General features: G+C 38.5%; 1 protein-coding gene across 1 annotated transcript in view; it reads right to left on the reverse strand.

Annotated features, from left to right (window-relative positions):
• Positions 1-16,763, reverse strand: part of NR5A2 (nuclear receptor subfamily 5 group A member 2) — an 89,082-nt gene that overhangs the window by 42,346 nt on the left and 29,973 nt on the right. The window contains exon 5 of the mRNA XM_026087906.1: positions 998-1,117. Coding sequence (XP_025943691.1) covers positions 998-1,117 — 120 coding nt within the window. The remainder of the gene's footprint in view (positions 1-997; positions 1,118-16,763) is intronic.

The following is a 16,763-nucleotide window of genomic DNA, read 5'->3' on the forward strand; positions in this document are numbered from 1 at the left end:
AAGCTTTAAGGAAATTCTGCAGCATGTAGATGTAAGTGATGTATCTGTATAGTTAGAAAAAGGAATTCTTTCCCATGTGTGTATATAGTGACACAGTTCAGTTTGCAGCTACTTAAATAGCAATGGACCATCATTTGTTTTCACTTTGAATCAGGAATACAATGCACAGGAACACTTTACTTCTCATTGATACTGTGAAGTTTTTTCCATTAAAGTCAGAATAAGAATCTTAGGAATAAGGTTCTCATTTTCACTGTCAAGTCATTTGTACTTTGGAAAGTATGAATGAGACAAAACTTTCTATTTTATTTGGATTTTCTCACAGTTTTCCTGATATTTGCTATATTTTTGCTCTTGTGTTTTGGGTGACCTATGCATCTGATGCCTGGGAAAAATTAGCCCTTGGAAAGCTGTGCAGAAACTGCAGAGCGCATACCCTGAGAGTTCCTGAGACAACACCTGCATTTATATCCCATGGGCTGGATAATTTTCCTGGGATTAGAAGTCTTAGCTTCTGGCTTTGTCTCACACATGTGTGTACTTCTCTAAGAGCAAGATATTTCTGTGGTAATAGCTGCAAGTTATCTAGGTTTCTGATCCAGCTAGTGATTCTTTTGAGTAAACCACAGTTCTGAAGAGAAAATAAACTATAGTTGCTTAGACCTAAAGCATAGGGTTTAGGAGTTTTGCTGTTGTTGTCAGAAACCATTTTAGCCCTAAGGAAATATAACTTCTTGAGAAACACTTCTCATCTACTATTTTTCAATCACTGAAGTATACAAGTATATTTGAAAAGCAAAGTGCTTATGATTATATATGCTTTTACAAGTTCACCTGCAATCAGCAGACTAAGAACAGAGTGCACAAGTCATTTTACCTACATTATTTGTGGAGAATCTCTCAGGACACAGGAGTGCTGCTGACCTGGTTAAACTCCTGCTATTTTGAAAATGATTATTAAAAAGCCATCAATACTGCTTTGAGCCCACATACTCACTTGTTGCCCGGTAACCAGAAGGATAGAGCCTTCTTTTCCATGTACCACTTGCCGGTAAATGTGATCTAGAATTAAGAGTTCACTCCAGCAGTTCTGAAGCAACTTCATTTGGTCATCAACCTGTAAAGCAAGCATGAACGTTGGTGACATTATTGTGGGAGTAATTCTCACATCACACGACAGAGCCACCGATGGGAACCGGCTAGCATGCCTCTGTCTTCAAGTGTCTGGTTAATGTTATGAGAACAGAAATGCTATCAAAAAGTCTTAGTTCACAGAATTGCTATTCTCAGCTAAATAAATAGGCCACTGCCAAAACCATTATCTATAAAATGCATAGAATATTTACAACTGATTGCATTCTAGGAAAGCAGAATTATGGCATTGTTATGCAAAGTAATAATAATAGATTATGTAAGACATTTACAAAATGCTCATGGAATGTGGTGTTATTCTTATCCAAAAGCAATAATAGCAGAAACAATGCTAATGTGAACATCTTCATATTCCCCATCCTTGGACCTTAGCTTCTGGCAACAGTGAGGAACCTGCAGATTTCAAGAGCGCTACTGCTGCAACAGGGCCAAATCAGAGGTAATTCCCTTGCAAAGGGATAAAGTGAAGAGACAGGTAAACACTCTAATAATGGTTCTGATACTCTGAAAAATGAAGAAAACTTCTTCAGAAACAGAAGCTGGGTAGCTTCAGGTGTTACAGGTAAGGGAAGAAAGCGATGTGCACGAGGCAGTGAGAAACCTGCATAGATAGCAATTGCTGAACAGATTCAAAATGTCTGTAACCTAGGAGATATACAAAAGAAACTAAAAAGAAAACATTTAAAGTGAAGACTTGCCTAAAATTTCAGAGAGAAAGAACTACTAAAATAGTCATTCAGGTGTTCTAATTTCAATCAGTTTAGAAGTAGTTTTGGCAATGCACAGGAAACCACATTATAGACAACAATCTTGCATGAACTGGATTAGATAGTGCAATAGGTCTTTTCAAATGTTATCATCTATGATCTAATGAATTTTTGAGGTTTATCCTTGCAAACTTGTTTTCTGGTTGTATGATGTGCTTATGCAGAGAAAGCAGTAATATTTGTTAGCAATAGATTTTGTGGTGCTGTCTATGAAAGTCACCCAGTATTTCCTAACTGTTTTCAGTCACTTGCCATACAGCTCAAATTTTAACAGCTTAAACATCCAAGTCTCTGTCTACTTCCCTTATTAGTCCTAACTTCCCTTCTCCCTGCCCACAATCCCTCTCCCAACTATTCTTGTCCCAGTTTTTGCCCCTTCAGCATCTGTCCCAAATTATTTCCCCTCTTTGGACTGTATAAGGGAATGAGATGAGGAAAGAATCAATAGAGAAAGTGAGCAGATTAGCACAAAGCCAATGGGGAGAAAAGGGTAGAAGAACCTGTGTATGGCTGAGCACGTCCCCCTCCAAAAGCCTGGACTAGCGCCCAAGACTCTTGCTTTCTCCTGCTCCACAACTGCAGCAGTTACCTCTTCTGGGAAAATGCATGTCCCATCCTCTCCACTGCTGGCCTACCTAGAGGATGATATCATTTGCTGCTTTTTTTTCAGTTTGCTCTTAAAAAAAAGGGGAGGAAATTATATCTGAATACCTATGCTAAAGGAACATTTTAAGGTTGCAAAATCAAGCGCTACAAAATTATTTAATGCTTGTGTTATCTGTGCTAATCTTAGCCTCAATCTGCATTTGTGTTATACTAGAGATTTTAATACATAGACACAAAGGGGGGGGGCTGAATTACTATTGTGTAACAATCTCAGTTCTGATATTTCAAAATTTTTGCATGCTTTGGCTTTGCAGTATTAAGAATAATCTTTTAACATAATTGCTGTTCTGCTTACATTCACAGTTAATACATGTACACTCAGATATCACCCACGAGCCACATCTCCATTGGCAATAGAGACAGAGGAGAGAAAGAGGTGTGGACTCTCTAGATGGATATATTACTAAGTCAGAGTAAAGCTAGTGCTATCACAAACTCAGCCTTGCTCTGTCCCCATGCTGTCTATGCCCATGATAATTCATTTCTGTTCAGATCACAGAGCAAGGCTGAGTCTATATTAAAAAAAAATCTCTCTTCCTCTGCCCACAACATGTATTTGACTACAAAACCATTTCAACCAAGTGACTTTTTAGCTCAAGAGAGGACTGTAAATTACTACAGTGATACACTCCCCACCAAAACATGGGCCAAATTTAAAATACAAGGAATCTGAAATTTACAGATCAGAGTACTCTTGCTTTTTACCTGAAACTGCTTTATGATCATTTTCTCCTCTGTACAACAAGATGTTACAAAAATCATATAAATCATGCTAGCACAACAGTTTCATACAAAACTAGCATTTCACGCAGAAGTGCCACAGCTTACATCTGAACAAAACAAGTTGTGAGATGGTTTAAACATTCAACATCCGTGCGGTAACAACTGATACCTGAATAAGAGGTCAAGCATTTGATTATATTATAAATGACATATTTCCAGCTAACCCATCTGTCTCAGCCACAGGCAGCAACTTTTGAAAACAAACTGCATTTTACAGGTCTGGCTTTCTGAAGGCCCCAACAGCAGCTACCCTGCAATCAAAGCTTACTTCCCAAGCTTTATCATATCATTACCAAGCCAGTGCTGTGAGAGCAGTATGAGACGGCCAAAACACACAAAAAAAGTGTTTTGCACATAATCTGTTCCTGCTGTTCTACAAGGCTCGTACAACTAGCAACAGCACTAGTGGTTCACAAAATGTGCTTCTTCACATTTACTGTAATTTAACCAGTTAAAGCCCATAAAATGGATAGCATAAAAAGCAAAATAAATATCTACAATGCAATATTGGCTTGAGAGGACTATTGGATCCATCTGCTTTTGCCAGGTTAAGAAAGGTGGTAGGGCAGCAGAATGCTTCCCAGTTTGCACTATGAAGAAACAGAGATGACTTTAAGGAGAGTCATGTATTACTAAAATGTAGGGCAAGTGATCAGTTACAGACTACTTCTAAAAGGTATGTAAATGATGAAAAACACATATGGTACCTCTACTAATGCATACTAAATGGAAAATTGAAAAACAGAAAATAAACCACTTTTGAATAAAAATGGTAACAACACTTAATATGTTAGAATGAGATGGTTAACTTTATGAGGTGGATATAGTCCAACCAGAACATAAACACCTTCATGTTTCCACGGGTACCTGAATAAATGAGTCATAGAAACATATTATCTGGCATAACCAAACTCAACCTCTGGCCAAAACAAGTATGTGCCTTAAACTGATCCTCAAAGGCAAAGAGGCGTAAGCTTTGATGGCCACAGCGGAAAGTGAATTCTGGAGAGGAAAGTCCTCTACAGAAAAAGCACCTTTGCAGACTTCAGTCTAATGACTCCACAGCTGAAGTATTTTGGTCCTCCATTAACAGGGAGAGCAGGCTAAAAGGTAAGATTCTGTCACCAAGATGACTTGGGTTCAGTCTGGGACTTCCTCAATAATCAACATCATTTTCAGTCACGTTATACATGGAAATAGAAACAAGCTCATAGGCTTGCACTATTGGCTAAACTTTGAGGATCTTCAGTTTGTGGAGATTTTTGTGAGTATTATCAATGTATTAACAACAACAACAGCAACAACAACAAAATCCCCTTCGTTCCAACTACTGGGAATGCTTATAAATAAAAATTGAACATTATATGGCCAACAACCGGTTGCTGCAAGAACAGTCCCCAAATTTGCAGCTGACCCCTGCCATAACAGAACACTGGCACACAAGGATAATGTAACCACTGTATTACCTAAGCAATTTGTTAGAGACACCCATTTGACAGTTATCTAGCCTCAAGCAAAAGCATGAGTCAATATGGTGCCCAGATGGTTAAATTTAGGTCCTGCCTGGCCAGTGGCATTCAGACGAAGGCTCTTATCAGTGGGGATAACATAACTGTAGATTGTTGCTGAAGAAATGACTTTTAATGAGAGATGTGAAGGAAGCTAAGGGAGGGTGTGTGACTCAGCAGAAACAAGAAACTGTTTCTAGCATGCAGAGTGGCATGAAAGAATAATAATGTTAAAAGGAGTAAAGGAGTAAAACACCAAACTTGTAAAACTGCTGTCAAATGACAAGGGAAGCAAAGGGAGTGCTTAGGAGGAGGCTTTAAAGGAGGTGGTGAGGTTAGAGAAGACATAAGGGAAGCTGGTCATTAGTAAAATCTTGAAGGTGAGGATGGTGAGACTGGATACGATGCAGACCTGAAGGGACTGTGTGAGAGCGAGTAAGGGATGGTGCTGGTGCCGAGGGGGAGTGTATAAGTACTTTGTGTCAGAGAAGCAGAGGGTGGCAGATATTGCCAGCATGGGCAGAAAAGTCCCAGAGGTGAAAGTGGGCATGTATATTGTCTACTGTCTTAAACAGTAGGGATACAAAGGTGGAGCAAGGGAGAGCTTTCTGATAGCACTAGTGCATGGCAATAGGTATATCCTATTTCCTACATGAAAATCCTGTTTACCTGTGCCTTCAGCGAAAACAAGGAAGTGTGTCAGAATTTGGAGTCATCCATAACCTTATATCTCATGCTGTTTGGACTATCTGTAGCATTCTCCTTAAGCTGGAAGACAAATTGTCATTGTCMCAAGCACCTAGCACCATCCTACTGTGCTGCCTATTAGCTGCCATGCTAGCCAGAATAAACTACTCTAACAGCAGAACTCGTCATGCTGAAAAGATCTTTCAGCATGTGCAAGACTGAGAGGTAAGCGTGATCAACTATGCACTGCCCATGCAATAGCCACTGGTGGGTATTTTATGTACAGGCTGTTGGCAGGATACAACCCAGCATTTTCTGATAAGGTTTTAAGATTTTGTCCTTCCCGTATTGGCTTGGAAACATGCCCTCATGGTGGGCAATATCCTGACAGTACTGAATGATAACAATGCTATTAATCGGCAATATTTCAGTATTGTGGCATCTGTGAAACAAATCTTTTGCTCTTTCTCTCTCCCACAGAGGAGGAAATTGCTAGTCGCACAGCCCATTTGCCGCAGCACTCGAGAAGGGCTGGATGAGACCACATTCTCCCCTCTTTTTCCTGGCTGTGGACAGTCCCATCTCTTCTCAGTAAAGCACCTGAGCAGACCTGCTGTGTGGTTGAGAGCAGAAGGAGCCTGCATATCTCAGGACAGGAACTGTGAAGGTGGGTCACAGTGTGGTCTATGCCCCAAGCGTGAGGGTCCCTGCATTAGCTTATCCTGCGGCTTCACAGCAAAATGGTATCTTCCCCATTTAGAACATCAAAAAGATCAGAGTGGTGAAAAGAGAGGGATGTAGAGAGACAGACCCCCCATGTCTTCCAGGGTCCACTGACCCCCTTCCCCTGGGGGTTAGCAGCACCATGGGGCCTGGTGGCACTGGGATACATCTTTGTGTCTGCTATGAAAGATTCATTTGGTGTTGCTTAGCTGCACAGTGAACTTAATACTGTTAAATATCCAAATACAGTTTTGAACACAGAATTCCTTGGCTGTGTGCCTGAGTTCCTCCACTGATTCCCTCTGCAAGTTAGGATTTTTAGATAACTTTCAATCAGATTTCCAAACTCTCCACTACTAACAAGAATTAGAAAACAGGCATGTGTGAGAATATGTTTAGACACAACTATTGGTTTGCATAATTTATCTTATACAATATAAAGCAAGCTGGGTAGGATATTTCCGGGTGTGGGGGAAATACACTCTCAGTTTGAAGTGTGAAAGTCTAATCCTGAGCACCGCAGTGACACACTATCTCTTGGGAGGACAGAAAGATGGGCCGGGGAGGGGGGGGGATATTGGTCTGCCAGTGCCCAGCTCCCACTCAGCCAGGCCCTCTGCTTTTGCTATGGGAATCAGGGGAAGGTTGTCAGGCTCATTGAGGCCTCTGTTGACACTGCAATACACAATCACATATTATCAATTGTACTTAAAGGAAGGACTTATCTCAGAAATGCTGGTTACTCATCTGAAAAACTATTTGTGCTGATGTTATAGATGAGGAAAGCTATTGCAATACAAGAGTCGTATTGTTGTAGAGTGTATGCTTCCCACAGCACAGAACGTTAATCATTATAAACTTTTGTTTTCTCTGAAGAAGAACATTGAAATTGCTAAACAGTAAAATGAAGAATAATGTGTATGTTTTGCTGAAATGTACCTTAATCTTATCAAAACCACATTGTATCTTTCTTTTAGGAAGGTGTTTCACAATATTTAGCATACTGTAACCAACAACTGCAGATTTATTACAATTTTTCTTCTGAAGAGGTATTTTCAACCTGGCATTTGATGAATTACCTGTTAAAACTTTCGGGGTCATGCATTTTTTTGTGTTGCTTTAAGTTAAATATTTTCCTTATAATTATTGCTGCAGATTCAGTTAAAGAACACAATCACCTTTTACCCATTCAACACCTCCCTTTCAAGAAGTTGGAGGATCCCTTTTCATCTTTTTTTATTTGCATTAACTGGCACTATAGCTTTGGGCTTTTCTGCTACTAAAAATTTAAAAGGGTATCTAATGATTAAAAAAAAAAGATGATTGAAATTTATGTGATAAAAAYGCGTTAGATGCAGCTGAATTGTTTTTACTTATGCTTCTAAAAGGGAATGCCAATATAGAAATAACGTGAAGCATTCATCTCACAATGCCACTTTTAAATTCTACGGCCATTGAATAGCCATTTCCTAGTGAATATGAAGTGATTAAACATCTGTTTGAATTGCTCAGCCTGAAGCATGCAAGTTCAAGGGATGGCTGAACTTCCTTTTGAATGTAGTTTGRAGATCACTCACAAGTCACTGCAGACATACAGCTCAAGTTGTTACCCCATTTTCTTATGCTATATTGAAGCAGATCGCTCCAAATCAAAGTTTGATAAGACAAGTGCACTCCAGAGGCTAATTTTTACTGCTGAATGCATGCACGGCTTCCATATTGTAACCCAGACAGAGAAGGATTTGGACTCTCCAGATGGGTGGCTGCTAACAGTGGGAAGCCTCCTGTGTGAGGCTGCTGTCAAAAAGCAGCAYGTAGCAGCTGATGCTGTTTGAAAAGAAAATGCACATAACTTTCAGAATCAGTGAATGCCATAATAAAATGTGGTTATTATCTATAGCTTCAGTAATAAAATGCTACAAAGTTCAAGAAAAAAATGATTTAATATTAACTTTGTTAACTCTGGTTGTTCCAGCTCTTTGCTAGAAACCTGCGTGTTATATGAAATTGCCTCTTCTACATAAAGGCAGGGAGCGATATTTACAGGCCAAAGTTATGTTACACCACTGTCTGCTGCCTGTTGCAGTCTAGCTCTAGTGCCAAGTGAGTATAAAGTCTGTCCCAGTTTGGTAGCATTTTGCATTTTATCATGATTTAAAAATGAAATGAAGAACAGAAATATTTCAGAACGTGCCTTTTTCTGCTCCTTTATGGCTTCTAAAGAGGACCTTATAAAGATGTGCTTATACTGTGTGTGTGTGTGTGTGTGTGTGTGTGTGTGTGTGTGTTTGCACGTGAGTGCATGTACCTCTCCCTTCAATAACTTGTGAATCCATCAGCCAATGTCAGCTCATTTCAACATGGAGTTCATGTCCCCAAGATGTTATATTCCTATATGCTTTGTGCAAATCAGTATCTGGATAGAGGAAAGTAACTGCATGAGTACCACACCAAAGGAAAGACTAATAAGCTCACCCTTCAGTCAACATCAGGGAACCCAAAGAGAGAGAGAGAGAAGGACTAAAATGCTCCATTTATTCCTTGCTCACTGAACTATTAATATTTGGAATATCAAGCCCCTTTTCAATCTGTTAGAGGACATGGATGAGGAATTTATAGCATTAAGCAATATTATACCTTTGAGCATTCCTACGCTTTTACCCTCCCAAAATTTGGAGTGGAGGATATGTGGTGTCCGTGCTCAGAAAGGTGTGTGATCTTTCTTGCCTAACAAATGTGAAAGGGGAGAGGGGTGGCTTTGTAAAAGTTTCCTTTCTCGCATGCCCCCAGAGAGCTATGTATAAGATCACTGTGAAAGGAGGGTTCTAGGGATGAAACCAGCAGCGACCAGACATTTCCCAGTTTCAACGCTCACCCTCTATCTAGTTAAAATGCTTCCAGAAAAAGCAGCCTTAAGTATTAGTTCACACTCATCCCATTTTCCTGCAGGGCCGTAACACAAGCTGCATGGGTCTAGTGACCTCAGATTGCTGAAGAGGGTCTGGGCAAGCAGCAAATGGTGTCCCTACTAGAGAATAATACTTCTCTTCTTTTATCGATCTGTGGAGTCCACTTGGACAGTAACCCCCTCTACTAAGGAAAAGGTAAATAAAAAATCTCAGTTCTTCAAACCTCTGATGAATGGAACGTTACTATAAACTTTGTATATATGTATGTATTACATAGTGCCTCAAATGCAACATATAAAACTCCTATTTTCCTCCTTTTCCTGAAAAACACATTTATCTCTCCATATCCTGTGTAAACTGCATGAAGGCTACTTAGTAGTTTGCAGTCAGCATTATTTCTGATGAATTATAAATGTGTTTTTCTTGGGTTCTTTTTTTGGTTTTGTTTTCTCTACTGAAAATAAGAAAAGGATTTCTTTTGAGTCCCAAATGAAAATTTTGCTTACAATGCAGTGTTTTGTTCCTGTCAAAGTGAAAGCAAAGATAAGGAAAGAGAAAAATTATTCTTCTCAACACACGGTTCACAGAGTGAAGAAGGAGGTGTCGTCTTCAGGACCGGGCCCATAGAACTGATCTTCAAAATCCCACTCCTGTGAGTATCTCTACTGATGTTAGTACAGCATAAGGTTATGCAAAATTAGGCCTAGAATATAAAAATCAGATAATTCTATGCACTTCATACAGCAATTTTGGTAGTAAAACTGTTTTGCTCCCTTAAATTACTGCAGATATACACCTGTTTTCTGATGCCAACAACTAACTGCAAAAATGTGATGGGCCAGAATCTTAGCTCACTTGCAGGAACACTTTGACTTCCACATAAATGAAATCAGAATTAGGCCCACTCAATTCATTGTTATCCTTGTGGGTCTGATCTGCTCTTTAGGATACACAGTGATGTGCTCCTGGGAATCAGAAGACAAGACTGAGCCTAGTAAATTTTAAAGTACTGGTGGTGAATTTATTCGGAATATATTGAATCAGCAATCTTACTCTATTGTACAGCAGCCTTTGATTAAAGTCTCTATTGACTTCTCCAAGTCACAAGTATTTTAGTGTTATTTAAAAGGATTTTTAATATGTAATGGTCCCTTCCTGTGTGATGATTTATTGGGTAAATTATCATGTCATTTTTCTAACACCTACCCCATTTTTCCAGCTGACGCTTATTCCAATAGTCTATAAGTAAACTTTACCTCCTACATTAGCTCTCATTTGTAAAATTTATTAGAAAACAGCAACATCAAATCTTGACAGAGATCAATACAACAAACAGAGACGCATTGTTAATAGTGTAAAATATTAAAGACAAAGTCCTAGTAAGAACCAAATTTATTTTCCGCAAAATAAATATTCTATTAAAACTCAATCAACTAAATATAATACGGAAAATATTTTTCACTTGTGACACAACAGAGACATGCTAAATTCAGAAAGAACCTTTAATATGGTACCAGGCAGACGAGCAATCTCTCTGCACACTTAGGGCCCTGCACCTTCAGGTGCTGTATGCCCCGTAGCACTGTGTTCTGCATGCATTAACACAAGAGTTACTTAACTTGGCTCTCTTTTACATCACACTGTGTGGGTACTCTCCTGTCTAACAGAGTCTGCATTTTTTTATTTCCAGTACAGCTACTCAAGGCAGGTGTGGAGATGGGAAAAGGGCAGCTATAAGAGAGGTGTAGCCTTACTTTTCTTTCTAAGAGGTGATACCTACAAAGGTTGGTTTGTGTACACAGTGTCAGATTATATTTACAGATATACCAATGTGATATATAGTTAATCTTATGATTAAAAAGGAGTTACTTTAAAATTACAGCAATGCAAATGAGAGAAGAATTGTTTTATAGGTATGTATTAGAGACACCCAGGGTTGGACACTTTAAAAAAGCATACAAAGAATCTAATATATTGGATGTTAGATACCATTTTTGTGAACACCAAATCTGAAGGTAGAACTAATTTTTATTCTGAAAGTAATGCCTTTTAAAAGTGTACACTCTAGCAAAATTCTATTTTTATTTTATTTTGCCTTTATTAGTCTAGTAATATTTATTTTTTCAGTGGTATATACTAAAATATATCATGATGTGAATTCCTATAGCGATCCATTAAGGCTACATTAATACTATTTATTTGCTTACTTAGAATCAATACGTACTATGCTGGACACAGAAAGATCAGTTTTATATTTTAAATGTTCTTTCACTTTTGATTGCACAGCATTTTGATCTATTTCAAGAATTAAAATATGTTGTTTTATATTTTACTTTTCATTTTCCTCTTAATACTTTTGACAAACATCCAGCTATGTAAGGGCAGATATTTCTTTCTGCCTATATCTGAATCACTAAAACACATGGGTGTCCAGTCTCAAGCCTGGGAGCTAGAGGGTGTTAAACAGGAGTCAGAAAGCACACACCTGCATTACACCTTTGCACTAGAGGCCAGTATTAGGCTACAGCACTGCACTTCCCATACAGATGTATCCCATAGTGTTTTCGCATGATATGTAATAGAACAGCTGAGCAAAATTGCAGCAAAAGCAGTAAGAAATCATGAGAAACTGTATCTTCACGATGTGCATGTGTTAGTGTGCTGCTGATGTAAAAATACAGAAAGGTGGTCTTACACCCCAGGAGCTGCAGCAGTGACAGCAGTCAGCTGGCGCAGTGGAGCAAAGCAGAGGCAAATGCCACATCCATGAAAGCAGCAACAGGGACTGACAGAGGTTTGTGCTGAGCTGGAGAATATGAAGAAAATTGCAGGAGCCCATGAAAGAGAAGATAATGGCATGGGTGAATTTTATTAGGGGAATAAAGTTGAGGCACTTACAGACATGGAAATTTTGTGAGGACTATGATAGAGAAACAGATCTAAAAGACCAGGTATAAGGTRACTAGAGAGTCAGAAATGATATGAAGGTTAAAGGAGAGGCTGATGTATGCATTTATAAGCTGAGTACAAATCTGAGTATATACTCAAATCCTGAGTCACCTGCTACATTTCAACTAGCAATATAGACATGGTCTAAAAGTGTCCAAGAGAAGGACAAGTTAAACAAGAAACCTTTAACATCAAGATAATTCAGGAAACCAAGATATTGGTCTACTGAGTCCCAAAGTTATTTGAGTTCAAGACAAACAGATGAGGAGTACCAGTCAAAGCTTTAAGGGAGCAGTAAGAGAGTTACTAAGAGAAACAACAACATGAGCTACATAGGTTTTGCCTGTGTGAAAACAGGAGCTAAGCCTGGAATAGACATGAGAGAAAAAGAAAACCACAAATTCAATCCTGTAATACTGAAAGAAGAGATCTCTGCTAAAAAATGGCCATGAAAGACAAAGAGAAATCAGCTTAACAGGAAAAGATGCACATAGTGCTGAAAACATCTCTGGAAGATGCCCTACTGCCAAAAGCTGCATTTGTTTAGAGAATGCATAGATCAGAAAAAAATCACCAGCAGACAAAATTAAGAAACTATTAGTGTAGAAATGAGTAATTCCCACATTATGCACAGAAAACACCTTGGCTGTGAGGAAAGGAGAGCTGCAGAAAATAACAGTTTCTAACAGCTATATAATGATACATATCTGCAGACTTTAAGAGACCAATATTATGATCCTCATTTTACTGAAAGTGAAATGAAGGCAATGGAAAAGACTGAATTTCCCAAACTTTAATGACTGAGCTAAGAATAGAAGTCTTGCAGGTCCTCTGCTTCTATACTGACCATTAGGGCCATCCAGAGTGAATAAAGGGAGGAAAACTACTGGCATGGAAGTGGGAATGATGACTACAATGCTAGATACTTAAAAAGTTAGACAAAATTATTGTTAATTATAACAGTATGATTAAAAACTATATCGCATTTCCCTCTGTCTATTGTATTTATAAAACATTTACCAAGCTGTTATTTAGGTCCTAGAATTTTAGCATCTTTTCATCTTCAAAGATGTTGTGATAAAATTAATTAGTATCTCATGAAGTTTGAAAAAGTAATTAATTTCCATTTTGCAAAAGAGGTAGCTGAGATTCAGTGGGGCAGGCTTTGTGAGTGGAGTTATGCTGGTTATATGTCATCAGCATAACTGACAGTAGCTTCTGGTCTTGAAATATTAAGTGGCTTGCCCAAGGTTACAAAATAAGTATGGGACACAGATTAAATCAGAAAGGTGATCCAATGATGAGAGACAGAGTGAAAGAATATCCAGCATTATAGGACATCCAAGGGGGGTTATCGTGTGTTATGACAATATCTGATTTGATAGAATAGGTTGCTTAAAAACACCACTGAAGGGAGTTGAAGTCATACAAGAAGGCTGGGCAGGAGAGGGAGGAAGCACTGATGCATGATCCAATGAGCTACTGCGCATGGAAATGATCCAAAACACTTAGCACTTTTCTTTACATCTTAAAAGCATTGCAGGAGGCTCTCAGCATGCAGCTATTACCGTCTGGCTAAATTCTTTCAACTATGAACATCATCTACAAGAAAATTAGCTCCTTTCCTGAAAAATTCAAGTGTAAAAGAGCAGACAGAGCCATGCTATTAAAAAGGACATGAAGTGTTGATTGAATGAAGGCTTAAGGAATAGGCAAGTGTGCCTTAAAATGCTTTTTCCATTTATCCTTTTATTTGGCATTGTTTCATTTATTCCCACTTCCTGCTTCCTGTATTCTAATTTGGAAATCTCTGAAGTATTATTAAAATAAGGTTGTCACAACTCTGCCCAAGTTCCATGCAGACATTAAAACTGCAGTTAAGATTAATATTAATATTTGCTTAAAAATATCCATATCCTTGAAAGAACTCTGTTAATATTTGGACTGCTTGTTAAGAAGTATTGATGAGGGATTTTTTGCAGTACAGCCCACAGAATGAACTGGAACTTTACAGGTAAAAATGATTGTGGAATGGTGAAGGAGGCAATCACAGCTAAGCTTCTGACTTTCTCTGTTGTTGGTCACCAAATTATGAGGTATCTGAATTTTTAGTCTCTAATTTAGGTTCCTAAATGTCCATATGCAACAGAAGATTAAGCATGAGTTTAGGAAAAGGGGAGAAAGTCTGTACATCCCAATTTATTCGGTTCTTCTTAGTACATTTCTTGATGTCAGCTGGGGGAATGAAGACCCAAACCAGCTTGCTCCGATTACCTTCGATTTACCCATGAGTGCACCATACGCAGCAAATGTGGGAGCTAAGTTTTAGTCACAGTGGCAGAAACTTGGTCAGTACGTACTCTTTGCTCAAAGAACAATGGCAAGAGCTTGTAACAAAAATGCAATGTTTTCTTACAAAAATCATTTTTGCATAGCTTGTGTCCAAGCGTCTGGCAATCTACTATTAATCTAAGTTGGTTGCTTTGTTTTCTAATTAAGTTTATTAACAAGTTCTACTTCTGAAGATTTACTATGACTAAAAGGTTACTTTGATATCCAAATGTAGAGAAAAGTTATTGATTAATTCCAGTTTTATCAAAGGAAGGTGCAGTGCAACTCTGCCTCTTAACAACTTTTTTTGAGGTGTATTAGAACTTTTTCTTAATATGGGTTCATAAATGGATACCAGATCAACTTTCCTGGTACATAAAATAGCTTGAATGGTTTAGAAATATAAATGGATGCAAGATTATACAAACATTCAGCCTCATTTGATTGACAGGTATTAGACTGAATTCTCTCCTTGGCTTTTTTCTTTTTTTTTAACTAATCTGCCTCATTTTTAACTAATCTCTGTGCCTCTGTTTCCTTTCCTTTGCGTCTGTCTCTTTTAGATTCTAAGGTCTTCAGGGAAGGGACTGTCTATTATTATGTTTTTATGCAGTATCTGTTTATGTTACCATAAATCCAATAGTAGAAAAGGGCTGCCTCACTGCCTGGAACATGCATGGACAGTTCTCTGTAAATAAAAATATCTAACTGCCAGCCTTCAAAATAAATCCAGAAAGTCCAGTTAAATAATACAGCACTCTGTTCTTACATAAGTATAAGCATCAGCTTACAACACAGTGAGAATATTTAGCTCAATATTTTTGTACTGGGCATAACTGTATAACCTGACATCCTATGTATCTGAGATTGGATGCTATATAATAAATTATTTCATTACACACATCTTTGAGACTGATCCAACAATCCATATATAGACAAAAATACAAAAATGTCTGTGCTTCAGTATAAGACTTTGAGGAGCAGGCCCTTAGTTTGTATTGCTTTATATCTGTGAAGACTGTGATAATGTACACATTTTKAAAATACAGCCTAGCATTAGCCAACTTCTAAATTCAGCTTCTGGTGACAGCTCCTTTTATATTTCCTCTTGCATGAGCACACACAGCACCAAAATCCAATCTACTGTGTCAAATATACGCATTTTGCAAATACATAACTATTTGATAAATGGAGTTGAATCTGGGTTTCTTTAGGTTACTTTTAAAAACTGAGAAATGTGCATAGTTTATTTTTTATCTCACATGTTGCATGAAAATTACCTCTTTGTATAGTGCAATGTGTTTGTGAAGCTCCCTGAGAAGTCTGAACTAGACACAGGGTGAGGACTTCTCTAGTGTATGCAATTAAAATGTAATTCATTTCTATATGTCATCAATATTCTGTCATTGTATAAGGAGAATGGATTAGATGATCCATGAAGTCTATTCCTACCCTCATATCTATTATGATTACTTTATATTAGTAAAATTGCATTTTAAGGTCACTTATATGTGGCGGTCCCCTTTACACAAATATTTGGTATTTGTTAGRCGTTCACATCCCTTTCTTCCTGCTCTGCTTGGAAAGGATTCAGTACAGGTAGGGTATAAATCAAAACGAAGCAAAAACCTGATATTTTGTTGTAAATAATTCGTAAAACAATGTTATGACCCTTATKCCCTGTGAGTCATCCACATAAGGAGCCACCGAAATGAAGCGGTGAACACATCCCCTTCCCCTGTCCTGGGTGCGCCCTGCCAGGCTCCTCAGGGGCAGAGCCCATCCGTCTCTTTTCACACACGAGCTAATCAATTCAAAGAGGGAAGTGCCAATGAGCTATTAGATCAATATGGTGAAGTATGGAGATTGATCTTATCCCGGAGCGACTGCATTAACAGACTCGTCAGCGCGACCTCTGCCCTGCGGCGCACATTATACGGCGCTGCAAGCCTGATATCTGAATGAAGACCTCAGGTCAGTGCTTTTAATAACCTGCTTTGCTGAAAGAATTAAAAGTAAACCTGGAGAGGGATGACTAATGAAAATATGGAGCGCTGGCTTTTCCTCTGGTCTGGAAAGCTTGTAGAAATCACACCAGTTTTTCACAGCTAGCACGAAAATCGACTGTCTCGCGCAGAAGCCTGCTCAGCCATGCCTGACCACCATCACTTTAGAGAGCATGTAAAACACAGCCAGCGACACTTTGCTCTCCGGCCCCCCAAATTAATAAGAGAAACTGAATAAAAACCGATCAGAAGTACTCGCTGTGTCAAAATAGATTAAGGATT

The sequence above is a fragment of the Apteryx rowi genome, unplaced genomic scaffold (genome assembly GCF_003343035.1).
Source record: "Apteryx rowi isolate R43461 unplaced genomic scaffold, aptRow1 scaffold_74, whole genome shotgun sequence".
Classification (NCBI taxonomy): Eukaryota; Metazoa; Chordata; class Aves; order Apterygiformes; family Apterygidae; genus Apteryx; species Apteryx rowi.